Source organism: Apis mellifera, linkage group LG4 (assembly GCF_003254395.2).
Source record: "Apis mellifera strain DH4 linkage group LG4, Amel_HAv3.1, whole genome shotgun sequence".
Taxonomy (NCBI): Eukaryota; Metazoa; Arthropoda; class Insecta; order Hymenoptera; family Apidae; genus Apis; species Apis mellifera.
This window is the reverse complement of record NC_037641.1, coordinates 7759920-7777215: the sequence shown is the minus strand read 5'-3', so window position 1 is coordinate 7777215 and position 17296 is coordinate 7759920. Positions and strand designations below refer to the sequence as shown.

The 17296-nt window shown below is 35.3% G+C and overlaps 1 protein-coding gene across 2 annotated transcripts in view; it reads right to left on the bottom strand.

Moving 5' to 3' along the window:
• The window catches only part of LOC100578579, a 151832-nt gene that overhangs the window by 75914 nt on the left and 58622 nt on the right, over positions 1-17296 (bottom strand). Inside the window, exon 2 of one of the 2 annotated variants that reach the window (XM_026440188.1) lies at positions 5702-5746. The exons of the other annotated variant lie outside the window; for it this stretch is intronic. Within the exon in view, the coding sequence (XP_026295973.1) occupies positions 5702-5746 (45 nt within the window). The remainder of the gene's footprint in view (positions 1-5701; positions 5747-17296) is intronic. 2 annotated transcript variants of the gene reach the window in all.

The following is a 17296-nucleotide window of genomic DNA, read 5'->3' as shown; positions in this document are numbered from 1 at the left end:
GGACGGCGGGAACTATTCATTTTCCGCCTCATTTTTGCTCAACGCGACCAGACGATGGCCCTAATCAACGAACAAAGTATAAGTTTCAATGGTGAAAAAACGGAATAACTTTTTTCCGAATTGTTCTGAACTCGAGAAGGATTGGTTTATCATAGGATTAACATTTGAAGAAAGAAAATGGCAAAGAAACTCTTGCAATATTTTCACTATATTGTCAACGAAAATTTGAATTACTGGAATGTTGAAATGACGCGAATAGGATAAAGAATCCTTAATATTTTCCTAACGATAATTTCTAACTCGATAAAACATCCTCCAAACACATTTGAAGAAAGAAAATAGCAAACTCTTGCAATATTTTCACTATACTGTCAACGAAAACTTGAATTATTAGAACGTTGAAATGATGCGAATAGGGTTAAAGAATCCTTAACATTTTCCTAACCATAATTTCTAACTCGATGAAACATCTTCCAAATACATTTGGAGAAAGAAAATGGCAAAGAAACTCTTGCAATATTTTCACTATACTGTCAACGAAAACTTGAATTACTGGAATGTTGAAATAACGCGAATAGGGTTAAAGAATCCTTAACATTTTCCTAACGATAATTTTGTCCGTTTCTAATTCGATGAAACATCCTCCAAACACATTTGAAGAAAGAAAATGGCAAAAAAACTCTTGCAATATTTTCACTTTGTATTGTCAAGGAAAACTTGAATTACCGGAATGCTGAAATGTAGAAAAATGATGCGAATAGGGTTAGAGAGAATCTTTAACATTTTCCTAACGATAATTTTGTCCGTTTCTAACTCGATGAAACATCCTCCAAACACATTTGAAGAAAGAAAATAGCAGACTCTTGCAATATTTTCACTATACTGTCAACGAAAACTTGAATTACCGGAAATAACGCGAATAGGGTTAAAGAATCCTTAACATTTTCCTAACGATACTTCCAAACACTCGTTCGTCCAACTATTCTTCCACATATCGATAATCCTTCAAGCGACACGATTCCTCACAAATAACTCTCCAACTCTTTCGATAACGAACAATCTTCTCGCTACTTTCCACCTTCGATACGATTTGTTTCACCCTTATCCTCGAATCCCATTCCTCGAATCCTCCAACTTGGATCCCAACTCGGGATCTGACCTTCGTCACGCTCCTCCGTTAAACTTTCCTCTCCCTCCCCTCCTCCCAGGACAGGGTGCCGTTAATTTACTTTGCATCCCCGATTAACTTTATTAACTCTGCCGGTGACATATCAATTTATTCTACAAGCGCGTAACGCGCAGTTAGGGGCCAGGCTAACTGTCAACAGCTCTCTTATTTTATTTACGCGGCGGGTTGTCAGCGGTAGAGCCAGGCAGAGCAGGAAGAAGAAGAAGAAGAAGAAAGAGAAGAAAAGGAAGGAGAGGAGGAGCAGAGGTTCTCTTTTTAGGGAGAAAGGAGGAGGAGGAGGAGGAGGAGGAGAGAATGTGGAAGACGCAAGATGGAGTTGGAATGGATGGAATGACATGGGTTAGCAGAATCGTACGTGCGCCAATGTTACGCGCGCTCGCGCCTGTTGACATCCAATTATTATACTTCCTCTTCGCTCCAGTCTTCTTCTTCTTCTTCTTCTTCTTCTTCAGGGGTCCCCTGTCGGCGCTGGTTAGGTCTATTTCTAATGCTCCTCGCGTGATCGCGAATTCCTTCGGGATTGAGCTATGCGCCGAGTCGGTTGCCGTTCTTTCTCCACTTCGATGATGATGATGATGATGATGATGATGATGATGATAATGATGATGGTGGGTAATAATTTAGATTAACGATGAAAGTAGTGTGATGGAAGTAGTGTGTAATGGAAGAGCGATCTTTTGGAATTTAAATTTTATTATTTTTAAAGAGTGTTGATCTTTCGATTCCTTTTTCCTTTTTTTCTTCGGTAATTTTATTATAGATACATTTTGCAAAGAATCGTATTGGAAAGTAATAGTTTTAAAGCTATTTTTTTTTTTATTCGATAACAATTCGAACGATATTTATTTAAGAAAGGAAAGAATATTGGAGACAGAACGTCAAGAGTCTCGTTATAATCTCGTAATTAATCTACTTGATAATAATATATAATTAAGACTCGGTCATTTAAATTTCCAGCGATTCAAATGAGTCCAAGCATACGGGATTATGTTAAAGAATGCTTAAAGGAAAGGGTTAATAAATAAAACAAGATTAACTGACTAACGTATTTGGATCTGTTTAATTAATCGCGTTACTGCCACTGCTGCTTTGTGCCAAGTTACCGTTTTTTCTTTCCTAATTAAGTTGTACTTTCTATTGTAATTTAAAAAAAAAAAAAGAAAAAGGAAAAAGGAAAAAGGAAAAAAGACTCTTTCGAGTATTTCTCTCGAATCTCGTTCACATTCAGAAAATTCGTTATTTGTCTTTGAATCCTTATCGCGGTAATTAAAAATCTTTTCTCTGGACAGTTAATTAACCGCGCTCCTCGAATCAAACAGTAATTTCACTCGATGTAATTTGATTCCATCTAGAGAATATAATAATTAATTATTATCCCGATACGTTCTTTTTTTTTTCTGATTATTCTTTTCCCAATTAATTAGCAGCGCCTCTAATCCTTTATATTATTTCATTTTCAACTACGACTGAATAATCTTTGACTCATCGTCTAATTATTACAAATCTCATGGTAAACTTTCTTTCTGTATCGGCGAGATTTCAATCAATTCTCTTGTCGCGACAGATCGATAATATCTTTCTCGTCGCAATATTTTCTTAAGAAACAATTTATAATCGAAATTTTGTCGATGACGATTTAAAACTTTCTCCCCCCTTCCCTTAAAAAAAGATATTCACGACACTTTTCCAACAATTGAATCAAGGAAGAGCATTGCAAAATTAAAAAAAAAAGAAATGCACTCATTAACGATCATGCAAAGATTCCAGAAATTATTCTTACATTTCCAAAATTTCTGCTCCTCGATAACACAGTTCGTTATTCGCAATTAGATGTTTCGCTTAAAATTGGAAACAGGAACGGGTTCGACAGCTGCGCTTCCTCCAAATTTCCTCGTATACGGTTCTATCTACTCGTCACGGGAACACGGTCTCAAACGGTTCCGTGTAATCGAGCATTATCTCGACTCGAGATTCACTTGGTTGGAACCCATGTGAATCGTAAGCGCGCGTACACGTGCGTCGCAGCGAGCCTCAAAGTGTTCCGGAAGAACGGCGAGACATACCAGAAATACGTTCAACCGTATTGTGTTTCGTGGAAACGATGTTGCAGTTGCACGTTGAATTTCGATCTTCGATAATTAAACGAAATGATTTGGAAACGTGCGTGCCTCGACAATTGAATTAATTAAGGTATAAAATGGGTAGAAAGTGGAAGAGAGAGTTTCCAACTTTTTTCTCTCTTTTTTTTTTTTTTGATCTTAAGTTTGATTAGAAATCTCTTCGTTCGATTTTCGAAAGAATTTCTAATTCGCGAACAAAAGAGAAGAAGAAAAAGAAACGATTTATTTATTGTATTCTGAATTATTATATTATAAGTATGTTGCTCTTGTGTGTATAATTTATAAAACAATTTCTGCAAAAAATTTGAAAAGAAGCTATCGAGGAATATTCGTTTTAACTATATTCTCCTAGAAATAGAGCATGGCGGAGAGCAGTCCATTTAACAGAAATGGCAATATTCCATCCATTAATTCACTTTGAATATAAATTCCATTGTCTTCGAACAATAAAATCGTCATGTCAAATAGCGTGACGTTGAAATCGTTGCAGAATGCGGCAAGACGAGAGGAAAGGAAAGGAAAGGATACGGGAAAAATACAGGAACGTAATAATGGTGAAACTAGACCGTCACGAGCTCGATACATAAATTACTGTGCCATGCGCATTGTCGGTACGTGCCTTCGGGCGGCGCGAGATTCAAACGACGTTGCATCGATAATCGTTTTATCCTCGTAATGAGATATCGAGCGAGAGGAAGGAATGGATTCGAATTTTCCCTTTCCTGATGATTTTCTCTCGAATCAATCTACGTTTCGCATCGTTTGTAAGAATTAAGATATTTATCGGCAAAATAGATGAGAGATTGTTGAAAAGTTTAAAGAAAATTTATGGATATCTTATTTAATATATCAAACAATTTAAATTTGCATTGGACGGAACGAGATACATCAATTTTTGTTTCGCACTATTTTGTTAAATAATATTTTAATAAAAGTAAATTAATTTTATATTTGAAGCTTAAATTCAACACTCTATTCTTTAAATTAAAATTTTCAATTAATAAAGAAATTTCTAAATGCGAATGATCATTCAATGGGATGATTGATTAAATTTAAATAATATCGTTTAGAAATTAATCTTTCTAAAATAATAAAAATTAAAAAAATTATTGATCCAATTGATGAAATTGAGTTTCAACGATAGTATAATTAACCCTCCTTAAATTTCATAAATATATTAACACGGTTGATATATACACGATTAAATCGATATGTATATTCATATTACATATGTAATACATATTTAAACACGCGATGATAAAATTAAAATATATCGAGGGAAGTCGTGTTAACCAAATTAATATAACGAGAAAACACTCTCTCTACGTTGATATTAAAACGCGATTAAGAGTTTCACAAAAGAAAAAGTTACTGGAACAGATATTAAATCGCCAAGTTATCTCCTTCGAGGTCGAGAAGCATAAAAGCATATAAATTTTTCCATCCGTTATTCGTAGCGCGAGAAACGAGACAAGAAGGGAAGGGAAGGGAGGGAGAGACAAAACTGGATCGCGATCGAACGCTTAGGATGGAAAGTTGAGCGGGTGTTGAACAACGAGCATTTCGAAGCGCCTCGAGAAGTCTCGCTCGAGAAGATCGATAAAATATCTGAAAGTCGGCGAGATATCGCCGCGAGTGACGAACGATCCAGCGCAAACATCTTGATGCAAATATTAATTAGATCCTATATTAATCGCGATTTATCCCGCTTAAATTCCTCCCCGCGTATCACCGGATAGGAATTCATTTTCGAGAGACGTGAGCGGAGATATCCGTGAGTTTAACGTGACACACATCTCGCTCATTACCGACTTAATCGGCGAATTCCCCGAGGAAGCCTTGCGTTGACAGTTTAAACTACGTGGCGAAGCCCGGATTCTAACGTAATAACTAAATATCCGCGCCGCTCTCCAACTACTACGCGGCTGGTTGCTGCTCGACGGAGTCGAATTATTTCGCCAATTATTTCAATCGACCGACGTTGCCAAAGTAAAATTGCCAAATCGCCGATTTTCAGCCGACGAATTCGATTTCGATCGATATTTTCGAAATCGAAAAGGTGGATATTTGGAATATTTCGAGTTCGATCAACCTATTCGAGCGGAAATATGTTCGTCCCGATTTTGACAACAGTGTGTTTCGTTTCGATAGAAAATGTAATGTATTTCCAATTTTGTAATATTTTGCGTTACGAGAGTTTGAATTATAATTAAAAGAAGAATTATTATTCGATTGATATATATATAGATGCGTTATAGAAATACAATATTTGGATTTATCATGTTATTTAATTTAACAGAAAATCGGGCCAGATAAAATGGGAATTTTAATTTAGCGTGAAATTAAAAAAATCTCTAAACTGATTGCGAGATTACTACTCTCAGGTACTTACGATAAGATGTTATATTTTGCAGCTCGTTTATAGTTGAAATATTACCTGCAACGAAAGAAACGTTAAAATAATATCGATGATTATTATATATATTTTTCTCCCTCCCCCAAATTTTTATTTTTATTTTTCGATCTGGTTTATTCCTTTCCCCTCCCCCCTCGTGAAAGAAATTTATCTCGGCCCAAGACACGTATATAACGAGAGCTTTAAGCTTTAAATATACGTAGTCGGAGAAATTTTTTACAACGACTCCGGTTAACTCGCGTTATAAAGTCTCGAATTTCTGGTTCTCGGGGCTCGGCAAGGTGGCATTAATTTCGTATAAATTCGGACGGAACAATATTCCGGATGCACAAGGCTATGACAGGCTATGCAGTAAGTTGCATGGTGTTTAGCGCGGAGTCACGGCTAAAAATATCTGGCAAAGCGAGAATAAACGTTCACGAAAATAACAAAGACAGTTTTACCCTGTTGACCTGGAATTTAAAGTACCCCGGTTAAAGCAATTCGGTTTAGATAAAATTAACGTTGCCTCTTCTTCGGATCTCTCGTTTTATCTCCAAAACGAATTCATCTCGTTACGCGAGGTGTAAAATAAATCCACGAAAAATGTAAGAAACGATCACTTAAAAAAAAAATTATTAATCAAAATCTCTCTCGAAAGGGAAAATGGAGAAACAGGTTGCTTTCAAAGTTATCATCAAATGATTCAATCTCATAACGCTATCTCCAAAACTAATAATATTATTTTTTCTATCTATCCAACAATGGCCAACGAATAAAATAACGAAGCGAATCTGCATCTACAATACAATCGAACACGGTTAAAACCCCGCAAGTATCCAACCCGTGCATGGCTTCTCGCAAGAATGAAGAATCGAATTCGAGTTTAAAAATCTCCATTCTCTTCGATCTATCGTTCAACGTCCTCTTAATTCTTAAAAAATTACTCTTTCTTGTTCTTCCGCTCCATCTTCGAATTCTCAAGCCTGAGAATTATCGAAAGATTGGCGATAGACGCGTTGGAGGGGTAAAATTTCGAGAGGAGTGGGATGAGGGGCGAATGTTAGAGACGAATTCGAAGGACGAGGATGGCGAGGACCGCGCAAGAGGACCATGCTGCTGTCAATGACTTTGGCGTGGCGGAGAAAAGTAAATATAGCACGGCGACCAAACCAGTTCTCTTAAAATAACCCGCGGTCCTAAGGAGCGCATTCTCCATCGGCGGCATTTCGGTAACCGTACAGGTTTTGATCGCACGCCGAAAAACGAGTCGAGGAGAGGTGACGCCGGCCCTCTCATCTCTTTCCATCTATCTCGAGGATCTCTCCTTCGATTCCATTCCCTCCATTTATAAAACTTTACTCGGTGCAGAGGTTAATTCTATTTTTGAGAATTATGGAATTTCTCGTTTTCATCCTCTGCCAGAGAGAAATTCGAATTTTGATGTTTTATCATTGGAAAATTTTGAACTAATATGATTTCATTTGATTATTTAAATAAATTTCTTAAGGTAATTGGGCAAATATTATACTTTGTAGAATTAATGATTGTATATTTAACATAATTAGAATGATATAATATAATATTATATAAGATTCAGATTAATAAAGAGAATTATTCAAATAAATTTCCTTTCAGTGTAATATTTTATATTTTATAAAATTAGATTAGCATAGCATAATATCTTTCTCTACTTTTTAAATTCTACACTTGCAAAGAGAATACAGAAATTTTCATCTAAAAGTGAATATTTTAGAATGGAAAAAATTGTAATATTGATGATCCTATGTGTTGTTTATCGTTAAACTTGAAATATGAGAAATTTTGTTCAGGAGAATAATTTAACTTTCTATATTATTTTACACATTTTGCTTGTTGATGAAGAGAATACAATTTTAAACGCGTTCTCTATTCAACAACTTTTTTTTTTTTATAATAATTCTTCGTCGCATCTTCGTCGTTTAAAATAAAAAAATTGGATATTAGTATTAGAACGTGGATCTGACAGATAACGCGAGTGTCCATCGCACTTTTAACATCCTTCATGTTTATTTTATTCTTTTTTTTTTTTTAAACGCGCGAACTAGATAACAAGTTGTTGTCGAGAATTGTGTCACGTGTAAATTTGTTAGTATAAATCTACGTGTCGTTAAAACTTAGCGTTAAAGAGGGATGATAAAATTGACACGTGCCTTCTGTGTACATCCTCTTAATGCTCTATTGAATTTTTTCCATTGAAATTGATGCAATATAATATTTTTGCATCAATTAAAGAGTTACAGGGAATAATCGTTAAAAATTAAAAGAAAATGTTAATGAGAATATGTATTATAATTCTTATAACGTTTACTCATTTTATTTTAAACAATAATTGTTTATCAAAATAAAAATTACGAATTAAAACGAAACGTTCGCTCGTTAATATCCAAGTTATCACCCTGAAACCTGATCGATCTAAATCAAATCGCGAACTATCCCCATAACGTGAAATGTTATCATAAATGATGGACCACTTCGTATCAGCATCGATCAATAGACGAGAAGCATCATCGGGGAAACTCCGTTCCTGACGAATTTATTATTTCATTTCCATTAACGTTAAACAATTCATTTTTCCAAATCGAATTAATAAATCGTCCAAGAATTAAACGAATAATAATAAAATAATATTCACGTATAAAATTATATCTTAAATTTCTTTAAATCCCTCGATCCAATCTTAGGGATTACGATTTCCAACGCGAAATTCTTGGAACGAATACGCAAGAATATTCGAATTTTCTTCACCAGTTTTCTGCCTCCTTGGGCTATCACGTACAGATGATTCTGCTCGTAATTAAATTAAAAGACCAGCTCGAAAGACGAGGCATAAACTGAAGCAGCGCGAGAGGAGGAAAGGAGGAGACGCTTAAACCCTTTCCACGATGTTTGAAAGGGTTGGAGAGGAGGTTGGGTGGAACGAAAGAAAGAAAGGACTCGAGAAGTGTTCCAGAGGTGCGTCGCGACACGGTGCAATTATTTAGCCAAAGCTTATCCTGCAGTTGGCCTCGGTGCAGTTCGCCCTGTCCGCTGCAAAATATGCTTTAACGCGATAAATCCTCCGCGTAATTGAGTAGCGAGTGTAAATGAAAAATTCAGCCGAAGAGGGAGGGAAGGGGGTGAGAGAGAAGGGTAAACCGTTCCCCCAACATTTTTATCCTCCTTTTTTTTTCCCCTCCAACTATTTTTCCCTCCCTCGAGCAATTTTTGCCGGTTTGTTGCTTGACAAGTGTACGCTGCTAACTTTCGAGAAGTTGCAAAGTTATTTCGAGTTTTTCCCAGCTGTTTATACGAGCAAATAGTCGCGCGCGAATTTAAGTGTAAATGTTTGCGTGATTTTTATTACAATCTTTCCGTTTTTAAAACGTTCTATTTTTGGAAATCACACTTTTGGATTGAATAAATTGTTGTTGATACGAAGAATTATACTGGAAGAGGAAAAAATTTCTTTCATTTCTTTTTCGACGATCTCTCGAAACCAGTTCATTAGATAATTCATCTTGTAATAATTAATAAAAAATATATATAAAACTAGAGATATTGGAATAATTTAATACATAAAATTTTATAATATTGGAATGGAAGCAATATAATTTTACAATCGAAATTCTATTCTTTGTAATTTAATAATAATTTTTTTTATTCGAGCAGAGAATTCGTTTTCGATGTAAAAATAATATTTATTCATTTCTTTCTTTCTCCTCGGTAAATTGTAGTTGTCCCCATTTTAATATACTCACTTTTCTTTATCCAACAATATTTGACGCGAACAATGAATTCTCTCCCCACGGGGAGAAAAATATCTGTACATTTATTTCGACGTACGCTTTTTAGTAAATAATAGCAGGTCTCGAATTTATTTCTCCGAGCGATCTCACCGTTCAACATCGATATTTCAATCTTCGAGATCTCTTACACTCGTATACACACAAACACGATACAGCCAGATATAAAGCCGAACAAATGACTCACTCTTTCTTACTTGCTTTTTGCCATCTTCACATCATTCTACATTTTTTCTCTCGCTCCCCCCCGCTTCCTGCTCCTATCGTTTCACCCTTTCTTCCCTAGTCATTTAATCCTTCTTTTATTCTTTCTCTCTCTTTCTCTCTCTTTTTTCACAACTTCCTTTTGTTTCCTTCACTCGCCTCGCCTACACCTATTTTCTTGCGTATTCTTTCTCGTTTCCATTTGTTCTTTCTGCAACATTAGACGACGGGAAGAATTTCATCTTAGAAACACTTCGGTAACATTTGTTTTCTCCTTGGGGGGGAAAGAAGAAAAAAATGTAATTTTAATCCCCGGTTATTCCAATTCCAATTTTCTTTCCATGCATTCTGCACTTGCACTCTTCAATTTGTTCTAATTATTCCTGCTTTTGATATTTAAATCTTACTCGAAATATTAAATCGTTTTATTTTTTAATCAATTTGAAAGAAATTTTCGAGGATAATTTTACTTTGTTCCGAAGAAATTTAACAAAATTCATTCCATCTTTGAGAAAATACCATGGTTCCAATAAGTCTTTTCTATCGCCAACGTTTAACCTTCGACCTTTATACCTATCACTTTTCCAATTCCTTCACTCTTCCAACCCATCCTTCCCTTTCATTCAATAATCCTCTTCCACTCAATTCTTCACTTCCACTATCCACCATTTCCTTTGTCCTCCCGATCTCCATTCCACGAAAATTCATCCCTAATCGCCTCTAACGAACTCATTTTCTATTACACTTTCCGATATATAAGTTAAGCTTCGAATGGAAAGGATTGGACAGTGATATCGATCGATGTAAGCAAAGATCGAATATCGAGCGCAATCTTCCACAGGGTTTCTTTCTTCCATAGGGATGCGACTATTTTATATTAAGAATTATATTAAGAATGCTTGATTAAATTTTTCTTTTTTTCTTTTTAACTTTTCGTCAAAGATGTCACGAGCATTTATTAAACAATTTATTTTATATTCGTTGGCCAAACGATTTTTGCGTATAAAATATCAACGTGTCGATATAATAAGAAAGAATTATTTATTATTTAGGGCATAAGATATAAATTATGTTTTAAAATATCTTCAAAAATATTTTGAAATATTATTACATTGCGATCGATCAATTTTAGAGCGAGATTATTTTTATATTTCATTTACGTTGCTCGTTTTTCTTCCTTTTTTTTTTTTCACTTCTTACTTCGTACCGTGCAACATTTGATAGATGTGATTCTGTTTATTGCGAGCGGAAGTTGTACAAACAGAGGGAGAAGTATCGGGATTTTAAGCGAAGTGGTAATCTTTTATGAGACTTCCTCCCTCGATGGGGAAAAATTTTTCTCTCAATCCGTATCTTCTGTAAAATGAAAACAATGTTCTCCTCTTGTCTCAAGAATCCTATACCGCTTAAATGCGAGAAGATTCAATTTTCTACAAATAAGAAAAATTTCTAGAAAAAATTCCATTCGATCAACTTCTTCGAAATTTTTTTTTTTTATAAAGAAAATATCTCAGTAAATTTCCTCTCTCTCTCTATCATTATTAAATTTTAAACTTAGTACACGACAAGACACTCAATCTCTCTCGATACTCCATCTATTTTCTCGCGAATCGAATCCTCCAATTTTCCCTTCGTGCACGCATCTTTCCGTAATTGGAAACAACTGGACAGAGAAAGAGGCATCGTCCAAAGCGGCGATCCAAAAACAGATGGGTCTCCATCCATCTGTCTAAGAGGGACACAATGCGCGGATATATGGACGGTTGGCCAGGAATGGCGTAATTGCGGTAACGAGTCGAGGATTCCGTCCACGTTGAAATATATCTGATCCTCCCTTAATTGCGCCTCGTCGAATTTTCCTCCTTGTACGTTGTTCGTTTTAGAATACTGGACGTGGATGGACGAAAGGAAAGATCGAGTTTCGAAATTGGGGAAAATTGGGAATCGAACGAGGTTGTTTCTGGCTCGAGTTTTTCACTTCGACCGAGTGAATTTTGATTGCCACGCTTTTAAATTGCATCTATGGACGACGAATGATGCGTGGACCATCGGTTTTTCGTCGATCCTTGTTTCGTGCTTCTTTGTTTTTTCTCTTATTCGAGGCTTGAAAGTTTTCTATAGCGATTCGTGATTTTTCGAAGGGGAAGGGTTTTGGGCGGGTTTTAAAGTGGATCTGATTATAGATGGAGTTTCGTGGAAATGGGACGTGTGTTTTCGTTTCTATTACCGTGTATCGCGAGATGGATATATCTGAAACTTTGAAACGATCGATTTTTCTTTAAAGTTTCTTCTTTCTCTATTTTTCTTCTTGATAAAATTCGAAAACTTTGCAAAGTTTAATTTATTTATTATATTTTTTTGGAAAATTTCTTCGTTTCGTTTCATTTCATTCAACGATTTCCGATTATATTTTGCATAAATATTTCCCGTTGTATCGGCCAAGTATATTGTTTGATCAATGAAAGAGTACTGCACGTCTGATTCATGCTATTCAACCAGCCACTACTTGTAATCGATAACATTTGTTTGGATATTCTGGTTACGTAGCAACCAGTGAGGGTATAGTGATTTCGACGAATGTCTATTCGACGCTAGTGTCATTGTTCCCGATTCCAAGTGTACTTGGAAAATGAATGGATACGAATGAACATACTCGGATTGCTATCATTAATATCGAAAGAAACAACGATTTGTTACAATTTCATTCTTTTCTCCTTTCAAACGAGCTAACAAATAAAGTAACGAACCTTCTTTTCCCTTCTTTACGTGAATGTAATTTATATTTCCATTCCACGTTCTACACAAATATATACACTTTCGGTTAAACAAAAGCTAGCTAATGCAAATAATGGTAAACAAAATTTTGTACGTACTCATAAACTTTTATTACAATTTTCACGAAAGATAAACAGAGCAGTGAAGATACGTCTCGTAGTAACCCTGTAAATTTTCTAAATTTTCTCCTCTTCTTCCTTCCATTTTCATACGAATCAAGATCCCATCAAACGAATAAAAAATTTAAAACTAAAATCTCTCAACGTCCACATTCTTCCCTCTTTCGTCTTCCTTCATCTTTTATTTTTACTGTGAAAAATAGCACACGCACAATTTTTACACCAATTCATCCACTTCTTCTCCTCCGATTTATCATCCTCGCGATCAATCCACTCGATATCAATTTAATAACCGCAATACAACATCGAACAATATCCACAATATAACCTCCTCTTCCTCCTCGTTCAAAGCTGGCAAAATGGTCGTTGATCGAAATTCACACTCGCCCCCTATCCAATATCGATCTCTCGAAAAACTCGAGAACGTTGAACAATCCATTCCTGCGAAATACAAGAGCCAACCCCCCGCGGATCCCTTGAATGTGTCTCGAATGGAGCAACCCTTGGAGCTTAGAACGTGTAACGTTACCAAGAGGGAGTCGATTTCTACGAGAGCCGAACGAGATTTAAGTCAAAGGCTCCTCCTCAAGATGGGATACCCGGCTGCAACAGATGCGGGGACAGAGAATGCACTTATGGACGAGTAACAGAATCCTCAACTCTGTCCTTATCCCGCCACACTCGAATATTTCGTGTATTTCTTTCGCACGATTTGTCTCCTGTTCCTTTTCTTTTCTTTCTGACTTTCTTTCTGAAAGTCCACCAGTTCGTTTGATTTTTGATTTTTTCAATTTTTAATTTGTCGTGGAAAGGGGGAATGATTTCTGAAGGGAAAAGAGGGATTTTTTGATTTTTCGATTGAAGAGGGTGTTGAAAGTCTCTCGTTTCTTTGGAAAAGTAAGAATTTTTATTTTTTTCTTCAGATTCTAGAGAGAATTTCGAGAGAATGGAGTATAAATTTTTGCGTATATAAATTTGGAAAGTAGAGTTGATCGAGTCATTTTTTTTGCAATTTTAATATACGTAAAAGATTATTGATTTTCAGAATGGAACTCGACGCTTTACGAGGCTCGAATTTTCGATAATTGGGAAAATTAAATATAAATTTTGTAATCTCCTCTAATCTCTTTTAATTAAACGAGAATCTCGGAGAAAAATTTCGCGCGCGAGATTAACATTGAAACAGATTTTAAACATTGATCGACTAAATCTCGTTGAAAACTTGGATAACTTCCAGTTAAGGGGACAATCGCGAAAATAATTAATCAAGTTTCTGAAACGAAAGTTGAACTCTGAACGCTTTTATGAGTTACACAAAGTTTCAACATCTTATGCAACATCTCAAGCTACGAACTTTTTTTTTTTATTTATCATAACGAACGACGTTGAATGGAAATTGCAAATGTCGAATTTTTCCAAAAAAAAAAAAACGATATCATCATCATCATCATCATTATTATTATCTTCTCTTCTCGCGAAAACGATAAAGTGAAACGATAAATGAATTAAAATATAAATGGTAGAAAAATCGGGAGAGGAGGGTAAAACGGGCGAAATAAAATATAAGCCGTGTTGAAAAATAATTTCCATGATAATGCGCGATACCATCCGAGATAAACGTAAATTGAAAAGTTCTCTCCGGCCTGGTTCCGGATAATCGCGGGATATCTTTCACCGTTCACGTGAAATTTTCATTCGGCTCTGCCCGACTCAATTATTTAGAGGATTCATTTTAACGTGCATATTTCACGGTCGCCAGACCAGGCAGAAATGTCGGCTCGTAAATCGAGACGAACCAACGAAACTACGTGTTTAAGTGCCTATAAGTTTTATATTAAAAGAAAAAAAAAAGAAAAAGATTTATACCACAGAATTAGAAATCGTTCTTACATACATATACATGGAAAATTTGATAGAAAAATCGATATTATTTTGTTAATAAATATTACTCTATTTTTATAAATTGTTTCGATTGATAAATTTCAAAAAATAAAAAGAAAAAGGAAAATTCCTTGAAACGTAAGAACATACATTTGGATGATTATTTGCAAAAGCAAATAAAAAGGAAGAAACGAAAAATAATTATACTTAGCTAGAAAGATGTTAAGATAGGTGCATTTTATTCCAATGGCCATTTTGTTCCTCGGTTCTCCAATTTAATAGAAACGGATTGCTCTTGTGCAGGATGTAAATCTTCCCAAGGAGGATCTTTTGAATGCGGAGGGAAGGAATCGGATGGAGAACTTCTTCTATCGAGTGTTTATCGAACGGGGGCCAACCGAAAAGCGATGGGGGTAAAATTGTAGCAAAATTCGCGGAACTTTCGCAAGTTCAAAGATTTTTGGAAAGTCGTGCTTGTATAAAAAGGAGAAGGGGGAGGAAAATTGCCTTTAAAGTGGCCTCTCCCCGGCGGGGATACGCGAAGGGTTGCAATCAGAATTTCTAAACACTTTTAAGAAACTTGGAACGCGCACCCCCATTTCACGGGGAAACGCGGAAGCGATTATTTCTCGATCCCAAGATCCCTTTTTCGTTTCCATTCGACAAGAAATCGTAGAAATTTTCTAGTATTGCGCACTTTGAATTTTTTAAAATATATATATCGTTACATTTATCGCGTAATTAATTTACCTAATTGCAATTTATTATAAAATCTATTTTTAATGAATCTTGGAATGCTTGAAAAATAATTCGTGGAGTGTCATTTACATCGATTTCGAGTAAAAATTAAAATTCAGGGCATCTTGTTGTTATATACGCGAAATAAAAAAAAGAAAGAAAAAAATTCCTTTGTACCTTGCAAGCTTTCTGAAAAGGATATTTATTAACAAGAAGAATTTATGCTTTCTGAACATTCATTTTTCTCTCTCTCTCTCGAACATTGTGAAAAAAAACTCGATGCAACAAAGCTGCATTTCACCACGTTGCAACGTAATGTGCATAAATTTCTCGCAACGGCGAGCTTCCCCTCGCGACCATTGTTATTACAAAGTTCCCGGATAATTGACACGTTCACGCGTCTCATTCCACGGTCGCGTGTATGTAATTAATGGCTCTTTTCACTCTATGAGAAAGATTATTAAGTAGGACTCGTAAGAGAGTCGCAAACGAGAGCGGAACCGAGTTCTTGAATGACCTTCATTATACGCCTTCGATACCTTCCAGTTATAATCAAACAGCTGAGTGGTAAAAATCAACGCGTGTATTTAATATTCGAAATTTATTTTCTATACGCGAATAATATACATTTTTGTTTTCAAAAGTAAAAGATACATTGTATTTTTACACAAATTTTAATAAACTCGGATCTTAAAATACTCGATTATCATGCGAGATACATTTTTATCCTTTACTTATTTTTCGAAAAATTCTCAACTCAACGAGATATTCGACAAGGAATTTAACACTCTTCACTTTGATTTCACTCCTCGTGGAAAAAAATTTGAAAAAACTTTACCGTGACTAATTCTGTCCGACGGGGGAGAAAAAATATTTGCTTATCGCGTAAAAAATATATGCAAATCCGAACGTGTGTATTCGATTATCGGCCCCGCGCTCGATCGAGCAATCAAGCGACCACCGATCGAAAAAGGAAGAAGAAAAAAAATGAATTTCTCCCCGGGATAAAAGAGAAAGAATAATATCACTGCTAGAGAGAGTATTAACGCGTCGAAGTGTCGAGACTTGAAAACGAGGGATTTCGATTCTGAGATGAATCACGAGCTCGCGTGTAACTGGGTCGAAGAGGGTCGTGAGGAAGAACAAGATCGGAGAGGAAAGGTGGAGATTAATCAGATTTCACCTGAGGTCGCCCACGGAACCGTGAGACGAGGATGTGTCGAGCTGCATAATCGTGCGAAATTATTGTCTACGGGGAACGTACGTGCATTATATTCCTTGCGCGCAATTTTTACCTTTCTTTTTCTATCTTTCCTTGGATGGATAATTTTCGCATCATCGTTCGACGATGTAATCGAGCGAACCGAATTTTTAGAACAAGTTTAATTGTTATTACTTTATCAAATTATATATTCCTTCCTTTTCAGATCATGAATTCGTAAGTTTCTACGAGTTTAAGCTCGTAAAAAAGTTGCCCGATATCCTTATGATTCATGAGAATGGGATAATCAAGTTCTCTTATCGCTTCTTAATCCTCAACTCGTATCACTCATCATTACATTTATCATTCTCTTTCGTATACTCGTACTTATGAATTTTTTTATTATTTATATCGTTTATTTTTCTCGAGTTTAACAGAGTCAAAAGTTACAGAATTTTGGATATTCCAAAATCATATAGATAAAATTTATAATCTTGCATTTGTATCACTCATGGATCATTACATTTATCATCCCCTTTCGTATACTCGTACTTATGAATTTTTTTATTATTTATATCGTTTATTTTTCTCGAGTTTAACAGAGTCAAAAGTTACAGAATTTTGGATATTCCAAGTATGGATAAAATTTATAATCTTGCATTTGTATCATGGATCATTACATTTATCATTCTCTTTCGTATATTCGTATTTATGAATTTTTTTATTATTTATATCGTTTATTTTTCTCGAATTTAACAGAGTCGAAAGTTACAGAATTTTGGATATTCCAAGTATAGATAAAATTTATAATCTTGCATTTGTATCACTCATGGATCATTACATTTATCAT